The sequence below is a fragment of the Emys orbicularis genome, chromosome 10, assembly GCF_028017835.1.
Source record: "Emys orbicularis isolate rEmyOrb1 chromosome 10, rEmyOrb1.hap1, whole genome shotgun sequence".
NCBI classification, from domain to species: Eukaryota; Metazoa; Chordata; order Testudines; family Emydidae; genus Emys; species Emys orbicularis.
This window is the reverse complement of record NC_088692.1, coordinates 74,694,778-74,718,695: the sequence shown is the minus strand read 5'-3', so window position 1 is coordinate 74,718,695 and position 23,918 is coordinate 74,694,778. Positions and strand designations below refer to the sequence as shown.

Genomic DNA, 23,918 nt, shown 5'->3' with positions numbered 1-23,918 from the left:
CTTCTGCTGGTGAGAGAGACAAGCTTTTGAGCTACACAGTTCTCTCACTCTCTCCCTGTCACCAACAGAAGTTGGTCCAATAAAAAATATTACCTCACCCACCTTGTCTCTTTAGCTTGTGTACCTTTGGGCAAATCACTTGTGCCTCACTTTCACCATCTGTAGAAGGAGGACAATAAATCTTTTTCTCCATTGTAAAGTCCCTTTGAAATCTACAGGTGAAATCAGAGCTAATTATAATTACCCAAGAGTCAGAATTTGGGCCTCAGAATGTATTCTTCACTATGAGCAATGAACAAAATGACAAGTGATTGAGTATATTGCACAAAATACTCATTATTTTCTTGCATATTCATGTACAGTTTACTATGTCCTATAACTGTGGGAAAGTGGAAAATACTTTCTGTGCCAATGTTCAGAAACTGTGTGGTTAAATAACACTGCTTATTAGTATGAACCGTTTATCTGGGAAACCTCATCACTAAAATTACCAGTGTTTTTAGGGTTTTTTCATATGCATCATGTTAAAAAAGCTATATCCGGTTCTTCTCTAAACAGTTCAAGGTTGCATGCAGTGTGATTGACTTGTATTAGGAAGTATAAATGTCATGAGGATAATCTCTGAACATGATCGTTGCTTCATAACTGGTAGCTTACTTTGCAGTTAACTTCACTAACACATTAAACTGCTTTTTAAAATGATTCATTCTCTGTTGTGTCTTAATTCCAATAAACATTGGGAAAAGAGCTTGGAAATAGCTTAAAATAAATCAACAATGTTACCAATAGAAGAGTTTTTCCTAAATGTATCATAGGAAGTGGATAACTCAAAATTTAGATTGAGAAATCTACTTACTAAAGGCTTAACCGAATAATATCTAAACAACACTCATGTAAAGAGCATTTCTATTTGTGTAACACGAGTGGAAAATAGCCTACACGTATGCTTTGATATTATTCATGTCTGTAATAGTTAATCCCATTGAAAAACTGAAAACAAATAGAGTTTAATGAAATACCCATGTTTTTCAATCTGCTATTTCCTTTCAGCATAACAAAGCATGCTGGATATTTTATAATAAAGGAAACTAATCCATTTAATGCAAAGGCAGGTAACCAGTCTAAATGTTGAAGTTGGTGTGTAATCCACATTGTACCTTTCTTTTCAAGCTGATATTTGGTGTATACTATACCAAAGAAAAATGCATAAATTACATCTTGCAGTAATAATCTGAAAAGAAATATTAATCAAAGTATTATTGCCAGCATCAGAGTCTAGTGGCCGTTGTGTATGTGTTTCCCTTTGTCTAACTGAAGCCAGAAGATAGTGACTAGTTTGTAAAATTGAAAGCATCTATAAAAACAGGCAAGTGATTCTGTTTATTCACCTTTCCTAGCAGTAACAATGGTTTTGTTGTTGTTGTTTATTTTAGGAATGACTATACCAGAAGAAGATGCAGAAGTGGGACAAGGTAGCAAATATTGCCTTGTGGCAATAGGGAGGCTTCAGGTAAAAACGCTTTTTTATTACATCCACTGCTGCTGAAAACATTAGTCAATGTTGTAGTACAGTTTTATATAAGATTCTGACAGGCTCTGGTTAGAAGATTAGTGTCTGTACCATGCCACAAAAAGCACAAGACTATGATGTCTGCCCAGCCAAGTGACTCACTTGGAATTGGATGGACTGTAGAAATGATTCTTTCTGGAAGTTTCCTGGGTACCTGACAAGGGAAACGTCAGGGGGTGGAAACTGTTGTGAATAGATTTTCTCTAGTTGCTGATTTAAAAGGGTAATTAACTGTCTGGAAAACCTGTAGTTGCAAAAGCTCATTTGAAAACAATAAAATTAATGCAGTCAAGAGGCCCTAAGTAGTTAAATGCTTTTCAAAGTATAACTTTATTCTACACACATAATCACTTAATATTGCTGAGATATTGTATGGCAGATCCATGCGTAGAAGTCCATTGAAAGTAGTGTACATAGGATTTTACATCTCATTTGATCAATATATCCAAATTTGAAGCAATCTGTGTGTCCTGTATTTTCCCTCCCTTCATCCCTTGCTAATGGAGTCCTAGTGGATCAGAGTTTGGAGTTGGAGCTGGAGCAGCAGTGGTGAACCTTTTCAATCATAATAAGGAAGCCATTTTTATGTTCCTGTCTGGGAATCATGCCATTAGTAAAAACGTTTGATCCTAATGCATGGTTTTTGTTGGCCTTCACTCATGCCCATCTGTTAGGATGGCATTGTTCCCTCTTAATGGCAGAATGACAGTGTCATTGGAGTGTAGCTGCCAAACCAATATCTGTTCAGATGAGCATCATACTGGAAATGTTATCACTTCTGCAGATAGTGTCTCCTGTGCGATACAATATTTTTGTGGCATTGCTATGACATTTTCCACTTAATCACACTTGCATTCAAAGATAAAATACTCAAGTGGTGGACAGAAGGAAATTATGGAGTTTGCAGATGTTACAGATGCCAAAATAGACTCTTGCCCAGAAATCCCATTAATAACTTGTGGAGCGTCAAAACATCTGTTCCATAAGAGAATAGCCAGCAGGCCCTCAGTGAGTGAAGGCAAGGGCAGGCAAGCAGTGGCTCAGTGGATAAGTTTAATCACAAAGGAATCAAGATGTACAAATTTTAAAACTGTGCACTCCAAATAGTAAGCCATAAAGTGACAGCTAATCACCTCCCTGCTCTATTAACTGGCATTTTGATGCTATTGTGCTACAGAGCAGCGATCAAAAAGAAATTTTGTACAGATTGCTTGTGCCTCTTTAACAGGCCTAGTTGTTTAGGATGAAAGAGAAAGTCAAAGTAAAGACAGTTCTCGCTCTTAGCCCACGTAGAAATGGATAGAAGTAGATTAACTTGGCTGGCTGCATAGATCTGAAGTAGGAACCTAGAAATGCTTCATTCTTTCTGAAGAACCGTTATGAAAATTTACAGAAAATCTGTTTTTCTTTTAACAGTGATATCTGCTGTGTTAGCATTATGCCCTTAACTTTAGGTCTGTGTTGCAAGTGAAGGTGTGATTGTAGCACGGGGAGGCATACCTGTGCTATAATCACACCTCTTGCAGTGTAGACATACCTTAAGAGCCCAATGGGAGAGAACTGTGTCACGGTTCTTTGGGAACTTCCTTGAGTTAGCTGTTAGAACCTTCTTTGTGAGGCATCTTTGATAGGCTTGTTTTCATATTGTTCTGTTAGTCCAGGGTGCGTGTAATGGAGTGATGTTTTTGTGCTGTGGACTAGACTGAAGCCATTTCAGTTTCATTTTATTCATGTCCTTGTTTTATTTATGAACCCTTTACATAGTTGTCAATAAACTAACAGATTTTGTTGTTTTAAATGAAAAAGCAACCTCTACTTATGGTGACTGTTCCTTTTCAAAATTATGCTTATCTGATTGTTTGTCCTAGGTAACTAGCTCACCTGTGTGCATGGACATGAATGGAATGTCTGTTCCTACCGAGTTCTTGTCTAGACACAACTCTGATGGAATAATCACATTTGTTGATCCAAGATGTATCAGTGTGATTGGCTACCAACCACAGGTCAGTTCCTAGTTTTTAAACTGAGAGATTGGTGAGAACTAATTAAGGAAATTCTCTATCTGTGTTTGCAAATAAAAACATAACTTCCAAAAGATGCAGTAGTTCAGCTGATCTCCAGCTGTTCGTATTCTATACACAGTCTCATGTTGTGTCATTTATTTTGCCATACTGTTCACACATCGTTAAAATTAAGAGCTTTCCCCTTAATTATTATCAGATGATTTAGTTGGGGATTGGTCCTGCTTTGAGCAGGTGGTTGGACTAGATGACCTCCTGAGGTCCTTTCCAACCCTGATATTCTATGATTCTATGAATTACAGGGGATATCATTGTATCCTTTTTGGATTCAGTGTTTCTTTTTTTTAGCACTGAACTGGTTCAAATCCCAGGCAGCTTTCAAATTATATCTTTCAAATTAAGACATTAAAGCAATATAAATTCTGCTTTGAGAGATTGTTACATTTGTCGATTTTAACTTCTCTACCAGTTTATTGAACAACAAGCAGACCTCCATTATGAAGCTTATTTTCCTTGAAGCTCATGTCTGCTCCTTTGAATAAAAATTAAGGTAATATAATTGGATACTAAATGAGCTCTGTGTGATGGCTTTCTCATAGATAACAGCATGTTATCTTTTAATCTCAAAGAAAACTACAGTTTCCGTATCGAAACAATTGTAGTTCGCAGGCAAGACATTCTGTCCTTACCTGATCATTTTACTTTCCCTTTCATATTGATTTGAATTAGCTTTACTGTAAATTCTTCAAACAAAACAGTATATTAAAGTGAATGTTGTTGGATTCATAGAGGATTTCAGGGTCCTCAGGGCTATCAACCTGGCACCTTTTAACGAGCATTAAAAATTCACTTGAAACTGTTTTTAAAGGAAATACACATGTCTTTGCAACAGCCTAAATGCAATGTAGGGCAGCAATCCTGCAAGCCCTCACTCAGGTGAGTAGTCCAATTGAAGGTAATGTGACTACGTGTGTGAGCAAGGATTACTCTCTAAACCAGGGGTCGGCAACGTTCGGCACGCGGCTCGCCAGGGTAAGCACCCTGGCGGGCCGGGCCAGTTTTATTTACCTGCTGACGCTGCAGGTTCGGCCGATCGCGGCCCCCACTGGCCGCGGTTCGCCGTCCCGGGCCAATGGGGGCGACGAGAAGCGGCGCGGGCGATGTGCTGGCCGCAGCTTCTCGCCGCCCCCATTGGCCCGGGACGGCGAACCGCGGCCAGTGGGGGCCGCGATCGGCCGAACCTGCCGCGTCAGCAGGTAAATAAAACTGGCCCGGCCCGCCAGGGTGCTTACCCTGGCGAGCCGCGTGCCGAACGTTACCGACCCCTGCTCTAAACTAAAGCTTTGTAGGATCAGCACACAGGTTTGTATTTTTACAGTTTTATATTGTGCTTTTCTAGGATCTTCTGGGAAAAGACATTTTAGAATTCTGCCATCCGGAAGATCAAAGCCATTTGAGAGAGAGTTTCCAACAGGTACTGTCCTACATTTATGTTTTTTTCTAGTTTTTATGCAGAACCTAACGTTCGTTTCTCAATACCAGGGGTCAGTTCTGATATCTAAGAGTGGAGGGCGTATTGCATGGGGTAATTCCTATTAATATTAATCTCTGTAAATCCAGTAGTTTAAACTGGATTATACACACATCTTCAAGGTGCTACATTTTCAGAAAAATCACATTGTTTTAAATGTTCTTTTCATTCTTATTTCTAAAATATAAATGAATATTCAGGGCATGTTTAGAGCCATAGTGTGGCTCGGGATATGCCTGCGTAGAGCCCACTGAAGTCAATGGGAGCCACAAGGGATTGGTTGTCTTCAGCAAGAATATGGTTTTTTGAGTTGAAACTGGCTCCATTCCCATGTTTTTTAAACCAAATATTTAAGAGGAAAATACTAAAACAGCAAATCAGAAACAGATACAGGCACATATACATCCAGAGAGAGGAATTTTCAGATACACTCAGGGCTGGCCTAACTCCACTCCCAATAATGTCTATGGGAATTTTACCATTGACATCTATGGGAATACACGCAGGCCAGCGCTGAGTGCTTTTGAAAATCCCATCTGTAATAGATCCTATGGTCTAAATTCTCCGCTGGTGTAAATTGGCACCACTCCATAAACTTCAGTGGAGCAGTCCCAGTTTTACCCAGCTATGAATTTGGCCCTGTATAAATCATTTTAAGAAATGAAATACAAAATAAAGTAATAAAAGGCACATAACATATGGAAGTGGTTCTCAGTCTGGATTCAGGTTAGCAGTGGATGTATATAGACGATTATCTATTTAAAGCATGGCACAAAACTAAACCCCATAAAACCTGTATGAGGAAGATAATTCATACAATACTATTCCCATTTTATAGACTGTGAATCTGCAACTCAGAGATTATGTCTGTGCTGCAATCAGGAGTGTGATTGCAGCATGTGTAGATATATACCTGGGCTAGCTTTGATTTAGCGAGCTTGCTAAAAACAGCTGCGAAGTTTCAGCATCACGGTCTAGCCACCTAAGTACAAGCCTGCCCAGGACCCTGGGTACGTTCTTGGATGGCTAGCCCATGCTGCCACTTGTGTTGGCACAGCTTCACTGCTATTTTTAGCAAGCGAGCTAGATGAAAACTAGCTTGGGTATGTCTACATATACTGTAAACAGTTGCACATCCTGACTGCAGTGTAAACATACCCCGAGACGGCCAATCTAGCTGCAATGGAAATTAATGAATAGGCACTCAGTGACTTCAGTGGGAGTTAGATCAGGCCATAAGGGCCTCCTGATACTGCACCATTGAAGTCCGTGGGAGTTCTGCCATTGACTCCATTGGAACTATTCATGTGCTTATAGTTATTCATTAGTTTTAAGTATTTTGATGGATCAAGGCTTAAGTGCCTTGTTCAGGGTCACACAGCAAGCTGTTGGAAGAGCCAGAGATTAAAAGTGTGGAGTTCCAGGCTTTGCATCCCAGGTTCAATCCACTAAATCATTTTGCCTCTATTTTGGTGGAGTATTCCTTCTTTGAATATTTATATTTAGTACAGTAGCAATGCAATCCAGGCTATTTCCATCAGTGACTAAAAGACTGAATTAAACAATTTAACCGTACACCAGATGGTTTTCATTTCTGATGATTTTTTTTGTTTTTTAATAGAGGTTAAACATTAGCTTTGAATCTTCTTGTGTTATCGTGTTTGTGTGCACTGTTTTAAGACAGTTCAGGTTTTTCCCACCAAAGACTTCCATGCTTTATATATTATTACAAAGTTAATGTTTGCTTATTTCAGATTGCAGAGCAATAGAGCGTTACAGTTTGTTTTGTTATTGATAGTTTGGCCTTAAGAATTTTTTTTTTTATTAAAATGGTAACTATTATTTCCAGCAACCTTTGTTTAAAAATCCTCTTTAAAGTTGACATTCTTAAATTGCTGATGCTGTCAAAAGCAGGTTGGTGCATAGCAGAGTGAGAGGGATTTGCAGTTGTTGGTTGATTGCCAGCATCCATCTCAGAGCCTTTACTTCCTTGAGAAGATAAATTCATTCATCGGGGTGGGAAAATTAAGGCAGAATGATATGTTCTCAAGGCCAAGAACAACAAATAGAGTTCTGTATCAAAAGGTTCCAGAGGACAGCTATCTAATATCTAGTAGGAAAACGTTCAGAATGGACACCAACACCAAGTTCTGTATTCTTTACAGTGGGTGTGGTGGTAGAACATTTGTTGATAAAAGGATATGGTTTATTGGATTGAAACTACAAAAGGATGTATTTTAAGTAAAACATTAACCCTGAGCTTTCAGTAGGATGAATAGGTTTTATTGTTCTGGACATAGTCAGTAGGATGAATAGGTTTTATTATCCTGGGCATTACTGAAGTTTGTGTCTCTTCCTTGTGTTCTGTCTATGTAACCAGGGATCCAGTGGATCCATTTAAAATAGAACCTTTTGAAAAAATCAGATTAGAGCAATTCTCCCGCCCCAAATGCTTGTCAGCAGCCAGATGGAGTAAACACCAGATTTCTTCGAGGATAACTCTTGTTAGCAAAGTCAGGCTACAGACTACTAATAAACAAACCAATCCTAATGGGTGAGGATTAGGATTCCACTATGGGCTGCAGCATTTATTTGCATAGAATCTCCTCCTTCCTTCCTGAGGCATTACATGACCTACCCTGCTGTAAAACTGCAGAAAATAATTGCATGTGGCCCAGCTAAGCGTCAGCTGAATGGCTTAGCCAGATCTCAAGAAACATAACATTTATTCTGAATTAGACCCGGACTCTCAGATCATGGACAAGACATAACATGATCACAATGCAGCTATGAGAGGAAAGGTTCTTTAGACCAGGGGTTCTCAACCTTTTTCTTTCTGAGCCTCCCCCCAGCCCCACCACATGCTATAAAAATTCCACGGCCCAGCTGTGCCTCAAAAACTGGTTTTCTGCATATAAAAGTCGGGGCTGGCACTAAGGGGTAGCAAACAGGGCAATTGCCCAGGGCCCCATGTCACAGTGGCATTGCAAAGCTAAGTCGCTCAGGCTTTGGTTTCAGCCCCAGGTGGTGGGGCTCAGAGCTGCGCTGGGCCCTAGCGAGTGTAACGCCAGCCTGCTTGGCAGGCCCCCTGAAACCTGCTCGCGGCCCCCCGGGGGACCCGGACCGCTGGTTGAGAACCACTGCTTTAGATCTTATTTGTTTAGTTTATTTCTGTTTTAAAGTCAGTTGTGTATGTCACATTGAGAGATGGGCCCAAGCCACAAAATTTGGATCCAGAGCCAAGCTTTCGAGAGAGTTCATGGGGTTTGGGATCTGATGGTCCATTCTGGGATCATCTGTTGTTTCGTCATCAAAGCCTCATTGTTTCCCCTGTAGGACAAGGTTCCATTCTTCTCTTGTTACACACACACACATAACTACCATTGACTTCAGTGGAACTTGTGCAACCAAGGGTGGAACTTTGGTCCTGTATTACCAAACATCCCAATTCTGGTTTAGATAACAAGCAAACTGTTAACTTGTTACTCTGTCTTCATCACATTTGCCTTAAGTTGTATTATAATGGAGCACGTATTCATGGTGTTCGTTCCACTATAAGCATGGCCTGTCTTCCACCCCTCCTCCTTGTGAAATTGCTGGCACATTGCCATGCTAATTATTCACAGTCTTAGAGATGTCCTTGGTCTTGATTTATTGTTTTGCCTGTTTGTTTGTTTCCAAGTCTCATCATAAGATGTAAGTCATACCAAAACCCGAAGAAGCTATATTTCTTCTTCTAGCAGTTGCAGACATATGTTCCTCTCAGGTGTTCATGCCTAGCACACCAGAGACACAGACTTTTTCCCCCGCAGCAGTACCAGTCGGGGCAGTGTGCTCACCCTATGCCTCCTCATGGCTTTTTGTCTCTGCCTTTCACTTTTCTGTAATTATTTATCTTGTCCCTGTCACGTCCTTCCTGTCTTTTTCTAGATCTTCAGTTAACCTTTTTCCTCTGTAGTTTTTGTTCTTAGTCCTGGGTTTCTTACTCAAGGGTTTTCTTGGTAAAGTTTTGTAATGTTCTTCCTGATTTCTTCTCCCAGGTTTATTCCTATTACTTTGTACAGGTTTAAACAGTACTTTTTATTTCTGCATTCAAATCTCTCTTGTTTCTTTTTTTGCCCTCTGGCAATTGTCTCACCTGTTTAGTGGGGTGACTATGGAATTTCATCATCTTTATCCTGGCCAATATTTTCCTGTCAGTGCTTATTCATGAGATCAGTGTTAGAATTCTTTCCCTTGGGATTTCTTCAAAGCCCTTAATCATTTATTGGAGAATTGTTATGTCATATGGGAGTTTAAAGCAGCTGGATAAATTCAGTGCTGTTCTGTGCCACCTTTCTTTCTTTATTCGTTTGTAAAAATGATGGTACAATGGAGACAAAACCTGAAATAAACTATTATTTTTGTGCCTACCTACATGCAGGAAAGAAATAGGCAAAATTTTAAAACATTCACTATCACTGCTAAGAACAAGTGAGGAGTCCAATGGAAGATTTGGCTATACAAGGAATACAGGAGCAGGGCCAGATCCTCGGCCCCAGCTAATGAGCAGAACAAAAGAGACTTAAAAATGCCCTAAAGTTCAGTTGACTTCATTTGGTTTTCCATCTTAAAAATTCACCAAAGGCCCTGTGGCTGTGTGTCCATAAGTCCCTGTGGTGTGCTCTTTCTCAGTGCTCAACGATTTATGCATGTGACTTCCTCACATGTTGAGATAAGAATGGGCGCTTCTTGAGAGGGGGAATAGATTTTTGAAGAACCTTATATGTGTATGGTGATGTTCATGGGTATCGCAAGAGGGAGTATGTAATGTGTTTGGAGCCTATAGATAGATTGTGTCCGAACACAGGAACTACATGAGAACAAAGAATCTTCCAACCCAGAAGATGGGCAGATATGTCTTGACCGTCCAGACATCAAAATACATGACTATAATGAACAGTTGTATGAGACCCATCTGCTTTGACTGTGCTATCTTTCAAAAACATCCCAGGAGAATGGATGTAGCCTAGGGATATAATGATAGACTTTACCCAGGGGGATATGGGAGGTAGACGTTCAGGAATTTAAATGGCTATAGACACACATTCAGACAGAGGTGCTTCAGAATCAGATGCTTTGGCATGCCACGTCTGACAGAAAATTTTAAACATTGCAATGGAAGCGTGTCTGACTTCTAGCATGTTTGAAGAAAAGCAAAGTACGTTTCCTAAGTATCCCTTCCTCAGAGCTTTTCCTTAGCTATGATACTAAAGTGTGAGCAGTGCAATGCAAATAGAACCGGTAGCCAGGCAGCCAAGTGGAATTGTAAGTAGTCAGACAACCTCATGAAAATTAGTGTTTTCTCTTGGCATTTGTTTTGTACATTGTGCAAAATTTGTTTTCTGATTATGTGTAAATATTCGTATGATAAAAGATGCTGTGGTTTTATTTCTCTCATAATACACCTCTACCTTGATATAACGCGACCTGATATAACACGAATTCAGATATAATGCGGTAAAGCAGTGCTCTGGGGGGGCGGGACTGCGCACTCCGGCGGATCAAAGCAAGTTCAATATAACGCGGTTTCACCTATAACACGGTAAGATTTTTTGGCTCCCGAGGACAGCGTTATATCGGGGTAGAGGTGTATATTTTGATATGTGTTCCACGGTAAATCCTTGTTGTATTGCCTTCCCACTGGGATAAAGACACAGTCCATTGGTCTTTATATGTAAATTGGAAGAGGGTATTTTGTAATCCAGGATATGTCGGTTTAGACTTTATGGGGCTAATTGCAAACACAGAGTGGACTTGGATTGTTGGGTTTGTATAAAGAATACATCCAAATTGTAGCTGTATCTTTGCACAGTTTCAGTCTGAAATCCACTAGTTATTGGTGGTGTGTTATTTGTTTCTACGTCAGGTATCAGTCTGCTGTCTCTAACCTTTACAAAAACTTTTTCAGGTTGTTAAACTGAAAGGCCAAGTCCTATCTGTGATGTATCGTTTTCGTACCAAAAACCGGGAGTGGATGTTAATCAGGACCAGCAGCTTCACTTTTCAGAATCCTTATTCTGATGAGATTGAATACATCATTTGCACCAACACTAACGTTAAGTATGTGCTTTTCATGGAGCTTGAAACGCTTTTTTAAAAGAATTTAACCTAAAAAAATGCTGTTGTAACCTGAACTTGAGTTTTTACATGGGTTCTCATGGTGGCTTATTTCCAGTTGCATTCATTTATACTTACCCCAAACTATAGTCGGGTTGCCTACACTACAAGTTCTCACAAATAAATGTTTCTGTTTACCATATATTGCTGCATATGATGTGTCATTAGCATATGGGTGCATCACAGATTAAAAACAAATAACTATAACTCATGAAATCAGAAAAGCCCAACAGGCTTGATCCAGCCTGCATTGAAGGCTAGGACAAGGCCTCCAGCAACACAACATCTGCCCAGAGCAGGATAGCTTAGAGAATTAATAATAAGGGTTGGCGATTTTCACCTCATGGTATCTAGTCCGAATCCAGTTCAGTTCAGTTGTGAGACTGCAGAAAAGTTAGCCCAGTTCATAAGCCCAAAGGGGAAGCTGCAGAGCTGCTTAAAGGAATGGCAAACTCATGTAAACACATTTCCTGCTTCTTGTGTGCTATAACTGTGTACATGTCCTAGACCTGGTCCTCTTCTCCTTGACTCATCCCTAGTACCTTGCAGCCAGTGGCAGTTTGCTAGAGTAACTCCTGAACAGACCATGGTAGGAGAAGATTGGCATTTACCAGGAGTTGGGGTAGAGGTTACAAAGATGAACAGCTCCTTTGATTCTTTTCATTGGCAGGATCACAGCAGCAGCTTGTGTTAGGTTGGCAGCTTAATGCTGCTCCAGTCCTTTAGAGCCATGTGCTCAAATCACTGTGAGTCTAAATTATTCTGGGCACAATCTGTGACTACACCCATGAGAGAGGTTTAAGATGTTTAATCCCCAAACTGGTATTGTAGAGCTGCTTCCAAAGTTCCCCTAAGAATCCAGTGCAGCCTAATTCACCGCATAACCTCATAACACAGACTGTCAGAGCCAGCAGCTGCAGACGCTAACCTGAGATGTTTTCTTCTGTTATGGATCTTTTCCCAATAAAATAATAATCTGATATTTTAAAATGTGCTTTGGACTAAACTGGGTGTTTTTTTTAACAAGTTTAAAACTCAAAGGGAAAGTTGAGATCTATGTTACAAACCTGTTAGAATGTGTAATGGAGATCTCAAACAGGCACTTAACTAATGTAGATGGGCACTAATAATTTCACTATCACAACAAACTCTCCTCTGGCTTTGCATTTTATAAATATGGTAAGTGTTCTTCCTCTGTTTCAACTATCACCCTATATTCTACCTTGTTGCTTAGGAGAGCGTTTTGACAATGACATAGACTTGGACACTAAAGGCCACTTGTAACCCAGCCTCACCCTCATATGCCCATTTTTGCATATACTACCTGTTAGCCTATACACCAGAGTTTATAAGGCCTGTAACTTGGTTATGAGTTAAACTCCCAAAGTGTCCTAGGAGTCATGCTGAGAAGAAAAAATGCTAGTTTGCTAAGAGTTACCAGAAAGATGTAACCTTTACAAGAATTGTTCAGCAAAGAATATTATTTTTGTAGTGTCCTAACAAACAACTATAATGTTAGCTTAAGTCAGCAAAAATCTGATGTGCCAGACAGATGAACAGATGTTCAAATGTACTGGAAATTTATGGGCAAAAATAATGTTATTAAAAATAAGAAGTTCCTCTGTGGAAAAAAGAGAACATAAGTTACAGTGAAAATATACAAAGCCCTATAAATGTTCCAGATTGTAAGCTAACTTCAGAACTGTGTCAAACAGTGTAAGTTGTTTGTGATCAGGCTGCAAAGGGTTTTTTTTACAGATTGAGGTATGCACCGTTCTGTTATGCACTGACCTAACAATATTTAAAATAAATGGTTAGAATTGGCTCTGAGGTCTCTTTAGTTGCCAACTAAAACCCTTGTTGGTAACACATCAACTGTGCCTGAAAAAAAGGACATACTGCCCATTTGGAGCAAATAAATCTTGTGTATTGAAATCAGGGAACTGGTTATTCAGCTGCCTCATTTGCACGCCCAAATATTTATGTATGGGGGGGGGGGGGAGATGCACACCCATACTTTTGCACATAATCATTTGCATATATAAAAATAGGCATGCAAAATTAGAGACAATTGCTGATAACTGGATGCCAACTGAAATAATTGGCTTTTGTTCCCAGGGTCCAGAGATCTAAATTTTGACCTATAGATTAAGTAGTGTTGACTATTGTTCCATACTTTCCTTTTCAAGATACCTTGGCTCCCTAGCACAGACTGGGATTAATAAAATTGTGCCAGTATCTGGATCCTGTCATATATGTCCTTACTTGGTTTTAAAAATAAACCAGAGATGTTGCCCTAATAAGGAGATTGGGTGCTGTTAGTTCGACAGATGATGTTTCCATGTATTCTCTTATACAAAATGACATTGCTAAATATGTTTTGCCTTCCCTTTTTGTGGAGTGCTGTGACACAATAAAAAAAATCTGTTGGTTTTGGTATTTTATTTTTTTTTAAAAGCTTGTAAATTTAAGTACTAGATTAGAAGGAACAGAACATATCTATCTATGTTCAACTGACTTATTTTTTCTTTTCCCCATTTCCTCTCCCCTCCATACACACATGCAGAGTGCAACTCTTACTGTTATGGCTGACTAGCTATTGCTATGCTTCGCCTGTGTATGGATACATTATTTTCTGGATACTTTGGGGCAGAGTAAAGGGCAGCTTTTCAGAATTAGCCTCTGATTTGCATGCCCATTTTTTGCATGTCTAATTGTAACTGAATCAGTGGAGGTGCATCTCTTGCATGCACAGATGGCTAATTTGCATATGGACACTGGGCCCAATAGGCTGATTTACTTGAGGACACAACGGGTGCATATTCTCAGATGACAGATGCTGTCAACTGTGTGTGCAAAATCAGAAGCAGGTTTTGATTTGTCTATAAATTTTATAATGCATCTAGCAACATAGTATATTGGCTCAAGAATGCTTTAAAATGTGGCCATAATTATTTCTTTGAGACAAGGGACCAGGTAAACATATGTTTAATTCTATTCTATATTTCTACAATATCCTTTTTAAAACCCGAGTTTCAATGTCTGCCTGTCTGTCTCTATATCTTTACGCAAACTTAGAGCAGAAAATGTTTGCAAACAACTGGATATGGCAGTTGTTCACACAACAAGTATGTCCCCTGGGCTTTCTCATTTAAAGAATAGCCATATTTGGAAATGATGAACAATAATAGGTTAAAAAGGGCCTTTACAACTCAGCGTTTTCAAACTATGCAGATGGCTTACCTAGAAAGGAAATATGCGGGTATTGTGAGACATAATTGTCTTTGTCTATGTAGATCTGGCCAGATTGAAGATTTATCACATGCTCTACTTTCTTAAAACCTCTGTGGTCACCTGAAAATTAAGTGATTAGCCCCATTCCTGGCTCAGATGCCTTTTACCGTACCAGCTTAAAAACTAGAATACTGGTTATGTCGTGAAAATGTTTTGATTGTATGGGCTGTGGCCTTCTTTGCCTGATCAGCCACAAAAACCAGAAAAAAAGTGTGTGACTTAGCTTAAATAATATATTTCTAACCCTTGTTGTTTTATTTTTAGAATTTGTTTTAGGGTGATAATTTTAAAGATCTTGGAGGAAGGGTTTATCTTGTGGGGCTTTCTGTCTTTTTTTTCTTTTATCTTTTTCATTTTAAAATTTGTATTCATTTTACTGAGCTGTTAGTTTTAAAACATGTATTTATCTTATAGGCACTGTGACCTGAGGCTGATGCTATATTAAGACGTTTGATTTGATATATAGATATATGTAGATAAATAGCTATCAATTGAATTTAGAGATATGTCTGTTTTGCCTGCCAGTGCTCTGTATTAATAAAACGTTTTCATTTTGTGTTGCCCAGTGAATGCAGTTTGTTTTCCAAGAGGACTGTAGAGGGCAGTGCTGGTCATAGCTGTTTTTTAGAATATTGCTTTGGGACTTGAAGCAGTTGACTTTCCCAGCTTAGTTTCTGTGTGGAAGGATAATTAAACTTTGGGTTCAAGTGTTCATTTAGTACCGTGCCAAAAAAAAAAAAAGTTAGCTTGGTGTCTTTTGGATGTAATCATCCAAAAGAAACTTCCTGCAGAAATGAAGTATTTAATGTTTAGCATTTGTACTGTGTTCAGCTGAAAAGGAGACCTCTACACGTCACCTCACCACATCATCTTCCTCTTTGAGTTCCAGAAAAAATTGACTAACATTTATTTAACGCACAGGTTGAACTGCCTTTGAATGAACCCATCTACCCTGAGCTGAATGAACAGTTTCTTAATTTTATATGCACGTAGAGCAGAAATGGGTTGTTTCCTGACCTTTAGAGATTTTGATGTTTTCATTTTTCATAAACCTGATTGGATTATTGTGTGTATTGATGAATCCTGGACTTCTGTTGGTCTTGAAATATTTTAGTGGTAGAGTTGCAGTCCTCTGAAAGATCTGGTGCAGGTTGCTACCAGAGGTGGAATTCTGGCTGAATCAGTGATCAGCTCTGGTATGGTTGATTCCTGACTGTGATTCAGGTGCAGTAGTGAGTAGACCACTTGTGAAATCAGCTGTTTCAGTGAAATTCTAGCCCATGATAGTGAAGATATCACAAACCTTACTTTCAAAGTAGTAACTGGGACTCTGGGCATCTATTACTAATAAAAATAGACTAGGGGTGATATCTCAAGTCTGCATCCACTCATTTCTCCCCAACAAGAAAACTGCACACACTAAAGTTTGAATTCTTCTTGACCACTTTGAAGCCAGGACAATAAGCTGGTGATTCCAGAGTTTATACAGAGACACACAGGTATTCAACTAGAAAATTCTCCAGTTTCAAAAGGAAACTTGTACAGAGCCTTTTTATTCCAGTATTTGCTTAGATAAATCTGTATTAGCAATTAAATCCTTCAGGTTCACAGAACATCCTCAGCACAGTGACAGGTTTTCACAGGGGCTCCCATCGTGAGCCAGGAATTTCAGCAGTTACCTGGGGAATTCTCAGTTGACCAAGACAATATTCCACTTGCTATGTAGGATATCCTCTTTTGAACCAGAAAATTCATCTTTCATGGCTTCCTCTAAGCCAGGGGTGGGCAAACTTTTTGGCCCGAGGGCCACATCGGGGTTGCGCAACTGTATGGAAGGCTGGGTAGGAAAGGCTGTGCCTCCCCAAACAGCCTGGCACCCGCCTCCTCCCACTTCCCGTCCCCTGACTGCCCCCCTCAGAACCCCCAATCCATCCAACCCCCCCCCTACTCCTTGTCCCCTGACCACCCCCTATCCAACCCCCCTGCTCCCTGTCCCCTGACTGCCCCGACCCCTATCCATACCCCCGCCCCTAACTGCCCCCCAGGATCCCACCCCCTTATCCTACCCCCCCTGCTCCCTGTCCCCTGACTGCCCTCCTGACCCCTATCCACATCCCCGCCCCCTGACAGGCCCCCTGGGACTCCCACTCCCAACTCTCCCTGTTCCCCATCCCCTGACCGCCCCCCCCGAACCTCCACACCATCCAACCACCCCCTCCTCCCTGAATGCCCCCCAGGACCCTCCGCTCCCTTACCCAGCCCCCCCACCCCCTTATCAGCAGCAGGAGCTCGCAGCTGCGACACCTGGCCAGAGCCAGCTGCGCTCCCCACGCTGCACAGCGGGGGAGGGGCCGGGGACTAGGCTCCTCGGCCGGGAGCTATGGGGCCGGGCAGGACAGTCCCACGGGCCGTGGTTTGCCCCCGTCTGCTCTAAGCCATGAATCCTAAAATCAAAAGCAGGGTCCGTTTTGGCTTTCACTTGCAAACCAAAACAAGAGGATTGAATTTTTCCAAAACCAAAACCACCCTGGCTTGTCCCATTGTTACACATCTGATCTGGAAATCTAATGACTGAAGGGATCTATATGTAATAATCATCCATTCAAAAGGGCAGGCAGTGAGGAAGTATCTAAACCAATCCCAGCAACAAGATTCAACTGTGCCTAATTGACTGTTCTCTGAAACATTGCATATTTTCTTAAAGAGCTAAAACCACATTTGAGATATTAATACTTGCGGTAAAAATGAGAAACCCAACCCACTTTTAAAATTAAATTAGAACTGAGTAGCTTACAGTACAATGCAATGCAGAGAAGATGCATTTAAATATTTGTTCTTTATAGTTAGTTGGATTTTGTAATGTTTGCCTTGTAAGCAAATATTGATCTAGCGTGGTACTTATTTTGTATTGTAGGTTAATAAGTACTACTGATGAGTATCTTCAAATAGAGACAGGCGGAGGAGTTCCAGGTTAGACAAGTGCTGGCAAACAAACAGAGCTAATTAAGTATGCTATTTTGTTTGACTCAGTTGTATATCTATGGCTGAATCAAGAGAACACACTTTGTACTTAATAGAAGAGACATAAAGATTGAAACAATGTAATTAGCTTTCACTTTAACAACACAATTTAATGGGTGTTTATCGTCCAAAGAATGGTGTTTGGAAAAACTTCCCCATATATTTTCAGTGATTAAATTGCTGCCTGGAGTTTTGTTGGAAAAGCATGTATTTGCTTACTGAATAAAGAATCTCTTTGTGTACAGTAGTGGGTATTTTTAGACATACTCATTTTCTATTTGATAAACTATTAATGAAAATCCATGGTCCAAGGAATACTTGGGAAATACCTTTTCTGTTTTCTCCACATGATACAAAAATGATTCTATATTATACACTATATGTCTCCAGTTGTTTGGGATTTGAATCTCTGATTCAAGTTCTTGATAGTAATGGACAGCTTTAAAATATGGTTTTGATAAGGATCTAACTTTTTGGATCATAGCCCAGAACTTACCCAAATTATCCAGATAGTTGAGGTCCATCTCCTTGGTATCTGGAACCCCTTTTTTCTACCACTACCACCCATCCATCTGTAATATCTTTCTGCTTGAGGGAAAGGACCAATGGTTTGCAATTCCTGTCTATGAAGTCTTGTACTTCTTCAGGAGGAGGCCAGGGGCATGCTACCACCAAAACACTGGATCTTATTTACAGGTGGCCTACTTTCCTATCAATCCAATTCTGGTCTTGCTATCACCTCTATCTCACAGCCTTGGTGTCTGTCTTCCTGTGAAAAATATCTCTGGTGGCTGGGTACAGGTCATAGTAAAGGTTAGACCACAGTGGATGGGTCAACTGTCTTTGAGCCCCTCATGCCATAAACAGCGTCACTAGATGTGACCAAGAGGCAGAAAGGAACCATTAGCAGAACTAGTACAAGCCAAATTTGCCTCTAATTGTCTTAAGCCATCAGAAGCCAAAAAAAAATCAGATAAATGCTGATATTCTGTAGAAACCGTATTACTTTATGAAGGGTTTGCAGCCTGCAACATTTGGCGTCATTGACAAATGTTCCTCTCCTGCCTTTAAGAGGCAAAAGGTTTAAACAGAAATGCCCTGAAACTACTCAGGTCCTTCACCTCAGACCAAACCCAAATATTTGTTATGGGCAAGTGAAGTGTTCCTCCACCTCCAAAGCCCTCACCTGAGAAGTCCCCCAAGGCTCAATCTTCTTCCTTATATTATTCAGCATCTACATAAAGCAGTCAGCAGAGCCATTGAGACAACACAGGCTGAAATGACAGCAGCACACGGACAACGCCCAGCTCTGCGTCTCCTTTATGTTCAGCATAAACAGCACTATCTCCCAGCTTTCTCAGCCGCTAGCCAGAGTCAGCACTTGGATGAAGATCAGCTGGCTAAAACTCGATCCTCCCACCATCAAGGGCATATGCCCTCCGATTTTTAAGTCAGTCTGCCACCTTCCTTCCCGTTTGGTGTTAATCGATGCCAGAAATGCCCATTTCTCTCTGCCTGCAGCTGACCCCCTAAAGATTGTGTCCCCATTCTAATGGTCACAGCCCTGGCTCTGGTATTGCATGCATTTATATCCTGCAGGCTTGGTTATTGCAGTTCATAACTAGAAATGAAGCCATTCACCTAGAAATAGTTCTAACTGGTACAAAACACAAACACAAAACACCATCCAAGTGCTCCAGTCTCAGGACTGGCTCCTCATTAAATACAGAAGCTAGTTCATGGTCTTTGTCCTAGTGCTCAAAGCCAACCATGGGATTGGCCCCTAATTATGTGGGGGATCATGTCTCTCTCCATGACTGATACCCGCCCATGACAGCTACATTCTACTGGAATCATAAACTTGTCAACTATTAGACTTGTGAGCATAGTTGAAAGAATGTTATGGCGGTGGGGCCTACATTATGGAATTCCTTATCCAGAAAGAGAAGAATGACCAGTAACCTTACCATGTTCAGAACTAACTGCAAAACTTCTCTTCAAATTGACTTTCCCTCTGTAAGCACCTCACACAGAAACCACACATACAATTCCAATAATCTAGCCATACAATTTATTCTGATATTTTGGGTAGGAAGAGAGAGAGAGAGAGAGGTGTTGATGTTGCTTTCTTAATTCTTGGGAGATTCTCCTACTCCGGTCATGGGTGCCATGTAATAATTTAGAATAAGATTTTCAACTACCTTATTTGTGAATGCAGATAGTTAAAAGTAAAGGTTTGTGTAGTATATATTTTAGGGAAAATCTTGATCCCATTGCAGTCTGGGGGGGGTGGGGGGGACGTTCCTGTTGTCTTTAGCAGAATCAGATTTTAGCCCTAATGAGGAAAAACTGATACTGCAAGGGCATTTTGCGTTATAGTGGTCTGGTTTCTGAATTTCTGGATGTCATAAAGTATTAGCTACTGTAGCTGGCTCAAATATTTGTGAAGTTATTACTTAGGTGCCTACGGGTTTATAGCTTTTTAAAAACACAGTGGTGAAGATAAAGGTGCAGAAAATACATTAATGGCTATATTAACTTAAATATAAAAGAGCTATGCATTTCTATAACTACATTATGTATTTTGTAAAATGTTAGTACATAAGTAAGTGACACTTAGTTAATGCTAAGATTATATATTTATGTATTAGTAGTGTCCCTCCAAAGCTTTATAGACAATAAATGTGTCAAATTAATTATAGTTTTCAACTATATCTGCTGGTATTTCACTAATTTGGTGTGCTTAAGTAACAGTGCCTGACACTGTGTTTCAGGGATTTACACAGAAATTTTTGGTAGATTGTGCTTCTTCATTCATTTTTATTGAATATATCTGCAGTGATTCTTATTCATTTAAATTACTTATTTCCTTTGGTTTTTATCGTGTTTAAAATTACTCTTCTTCTGCAGCATTTGTCCACACATTGATTCTATAAAAAGTGTCTTCTAGTAAATGTAAAACTAATTTATTTCTGGAGATCCTCTGCTGTACAAAGCTTTGGGAAAATAAATAGAATCTGGATTGTGATGTAGAGGGGGGTAGAACCAAAATTATGCTGAATGGGGTGGGTTATTAAGAATGGTTTTATATGCAATACATTTTCCTTTCTTTAAATTATTTCCCTGAAAAACTCTTCACATCTGTAATATGGAAGTATCTGCTTTGATACACTACTCCCCCTCCCCTACACACACACACATTGATATATGACCAGACAATCTAAATAACTTCTGGGGTTTTTTTTATTTAGAGAGGAAGCACGGTCCAGTGGTTCAGGCAACAGCCTAGGACTTGGCAAACCTGCGTTCAGTTCTGTGCTCTGCCGCAGACTTACTGTGTGTTCTTGGGCAAGTCACTTAGCCTCTCTGTACCCCAGTTTAAGGGTGCTGTGAGGATAAATACACTAAAAGATTGTGAAATGCTTTGATATCTGCTGATGAAAACCACTATGAGTTATATAAGTAGTAGTAGTATTTTATTATTATATTGCCATAATCTTCACAGGAATCTACGAGGTTATAAAACGAGGAAATAATTTTCCCACCTGTTGATTGCTATGGGCCCGATGCTGCATCCATTCAAGCCAATGGGCACTTTAATATTGACTTCAGCAAGTGCAGGAACAGGGCCTGCGTATTGTTCTTTAATCTGCAAAGACGTCTAATTGGCATTTTAAAAATAAATGACATTTATGAAAAAGTTAGATGCATAAGGAATGCAGGATACAGCCCAAAACTCCTTGGAAATCAATGTGGGTTTTGGTGTGCAAGGCATTGTTGACCCTGTTATACTCAGCAAGAACTGTACTGTGTTTTGAGGTTTTCTCAGTAAGAAATCTTTAAAAATATTTTGGCTTTGTAGGAAATGGCTTGTCAACAAAGACTCTGAAAGCGGTTACATTTGCTATGGGAATTTAAAGGAGCGAGCCAAGCCTCCTCCTCTTTGTTTCTGAATTATATTTTTTGTAACTCTAGTCATTTCCTCGTATTTGCAGACAGCTTCAGCAACAGCAAGCCGAGCTTGAAGTACATCAGAGAGATGGGTTGTCCTCCTATGACTTATCTCAGGTGATATCTCTGAATGGGTGGTGTTGTTTTTTTTATACTGGTGTCTCTGATCTTTTAAACACAAAGTGATTAAGCATCTAAACTAAACAAAAAGACCCTGTGACTATACTTGAGCTCATTGTGTCAAATATGGGAGAGGGGGATTACATTCTTTCTTTGTTTATGTCAACAACAGGTACCTGTTCCAAATATACCAACTAACGTTCATGAGGGTGGAAAGCCAGTGGAGAAGCCAGACACTATCTTCTCCCAGGAGCAGAATCCTAGGTTTGCTGAGATGTTTGCAGGAATAACTGCTTGTAAGTGAGAGCCTCTGGTATTTAATTTTTAATACTGTCTTTGTAAGCTGTAGTCATGTCCTTAAGTGCTATTACATAATATGCAAGCCCCTTTGTTTTCAGTTTAAACCGATTTATACTGAAAAATTCCCAGGTTTTACAAAAAGTATTTTTCCATTTTTTCTGATTTTTCACCCTACATTTCTATCATTCAAATATATTTTTAAAAAACCCGTTGTTTGATTAGGAAAACACAATCCATTGCATGAGATATATGTATTACGATAATACATTAGTCTGTGTGTGTATATGCAAAGCTGCCTGTTAAAGGAAGGCTATGTATTAGTCTACAAGATACACACAATAAACAAACAGGCATGCACGCAAGCTCTGAAGTACGTGCGCATCTGAACATACTGATGAATCTCACGCCCACCACATACACATTCCAAGCTGTTAGCAGATAACGGTTTAAAGGTTTGACACACTACAATGGGAAGAAAACACAAATCTCTACGTTTCAGAACACAAAGTATTCAAAAGTTTTAAAAAGACAAAAGCAGGAGAAAAGGATGAAGCTAAGTGTATGTGCTACGAACGGTGCGGCCCAAATATTAAATGTAAATATTTATAGGTGAATAGTTCGAAGTCTACAGCAGTAAACTATTTATTCAAATGAAAAGTTTTATTTGGAGATTAGAGATATATTGTTTTCTTAAACTCAGAGTGGCATTGTGTTTTGAGTTCTGTTTTAGTTCTGCAGAAAACCACATTGATTAACAGAATTCCCTGTCTTTCCATCCACAAAAATAATAAATCCAGACATTTACCCAGAAAAATTAAGTTTTTTGCACTGATTTTCACCTGTGTTTGTTGTGGTGGTAATAAACACGTATAAATTCCCAGGGAAAATTAAATTAAATAAAAACTGAAAACGAAGGACCCTAATAATATGAAACTGTATTGAAAGAACAAAAAAAAGCATTGTGGCAGAGAAGTCACTAGGCAAGTGAGTCTCAAAGAACGATGCATAGAATTTGTTGGAAATAGATATTTTCCCCAAAAAGGAAGCTGAATGAAACTCAGAAGGTTAGAGGACAGGCTGATATGCTGTCCAGTACCACTTAGAAGCCACTTTTGGTTCTCACTTAGTAGCCACATCTTTCCCGTGCAGTTTTGAACAGTAGCCGTCCTTTTTTCAGAGGCACACTTCTACAATGCAACTCATAGAAGGATGTAAACACATTTAATAGATCTTCCAGCTTCTAAAGTTGGAAGTAACTTTCTTTCTCAGACAGTATATGTCAGTGTGGCTCATTGAGACGGATTGGAGTAGCAATGCTATCAAGACTGTGTAAGATTGGCTTACAATTTAAAAAAAATAATCTATTTTTGTAGATGTTAGGTGTAATATTTTTCCTTGTTTATTTTTTAATTGTTCGCTGTTCTTAACCTTCCCCACTTCCCCCAGAGTGAAGAAGTTTTGATTTATTTAAAACAAACATAACGGGCAAGTGTCTTGCAGTGAGGGAGGAAATAACCCATTGTGTTTAACTACAGGGGTATAAGGAGATGACCTCACTGCATGGGTTTCTTATGTACGGCTTGACCTTTTCAAACTGTGAAGGCACTGTAACTTCAATATAGACTTGATATTCTGTCTCTTTGTTGCTGAGACTTCTGCTATTCCTGTTCATCCTTGTCTGTTTACTCTTACAATGAAGTCAGTGTCTGAGGCCATAACGGGGTCTGCTGGAAGGTAGCAAGACTCCAACCCTAAACACTGGAACAATGTTTTCCAAGCGAGAACATCTTGCTTTCTGGCTGCTTTATTGGCTAATATTCAAACAGCTCTGAACTGTTTGTGTGACTAGGTCAGGGTTAAGGGTCTAGCAAGCTGTGAGGTGAGCTAAGAAGTTGTGTTCTTGGAAATGCCATTTCACTTTTCATTTTTATCAATTTACAAGCTGTGCTTT

At 39.7% G+C, this 23,918-nt stretch overlaps 1 protein-coding gene across 1 annotated transcript in view; it reads left to right on the top strand.

The window, feature by feature from the left end:
* ARNT2 (aryl hydrocarbon receptor nuclear translocator 2) overlaps positions 1-23,918 on the top strand; it is a 105,921-nt gene that overhangs the window by 62,052 nt on the left and 19,951 nt on the right. Inside the window, exons 8-13 of the mRNA XM_065411581.1 lie at positions 1,434-1,510; positions 3,439-3,573; positions 4,991-5,065; positions 11,073-11,224; positions 21,592-21,664; positions 21,840-21,963. Of these exons, the coding sequence (XP_065267653.1) occupies positions 1,434-1,510; positions 3,439-3,573; positions 4,991-5,065; positions 11,073-11,224; positions 21,592-21,664; positions 21,840-21,963 (636 nt within the window). The remainder of the gene's footprint in view (positions 1-1,433; positions 1,511-3,438; positions 3,574-4,990; positions 5,066-11,072; positions 11,225-21,591; positions 21,665-21,839; positions 21,964-23,918) is intronic.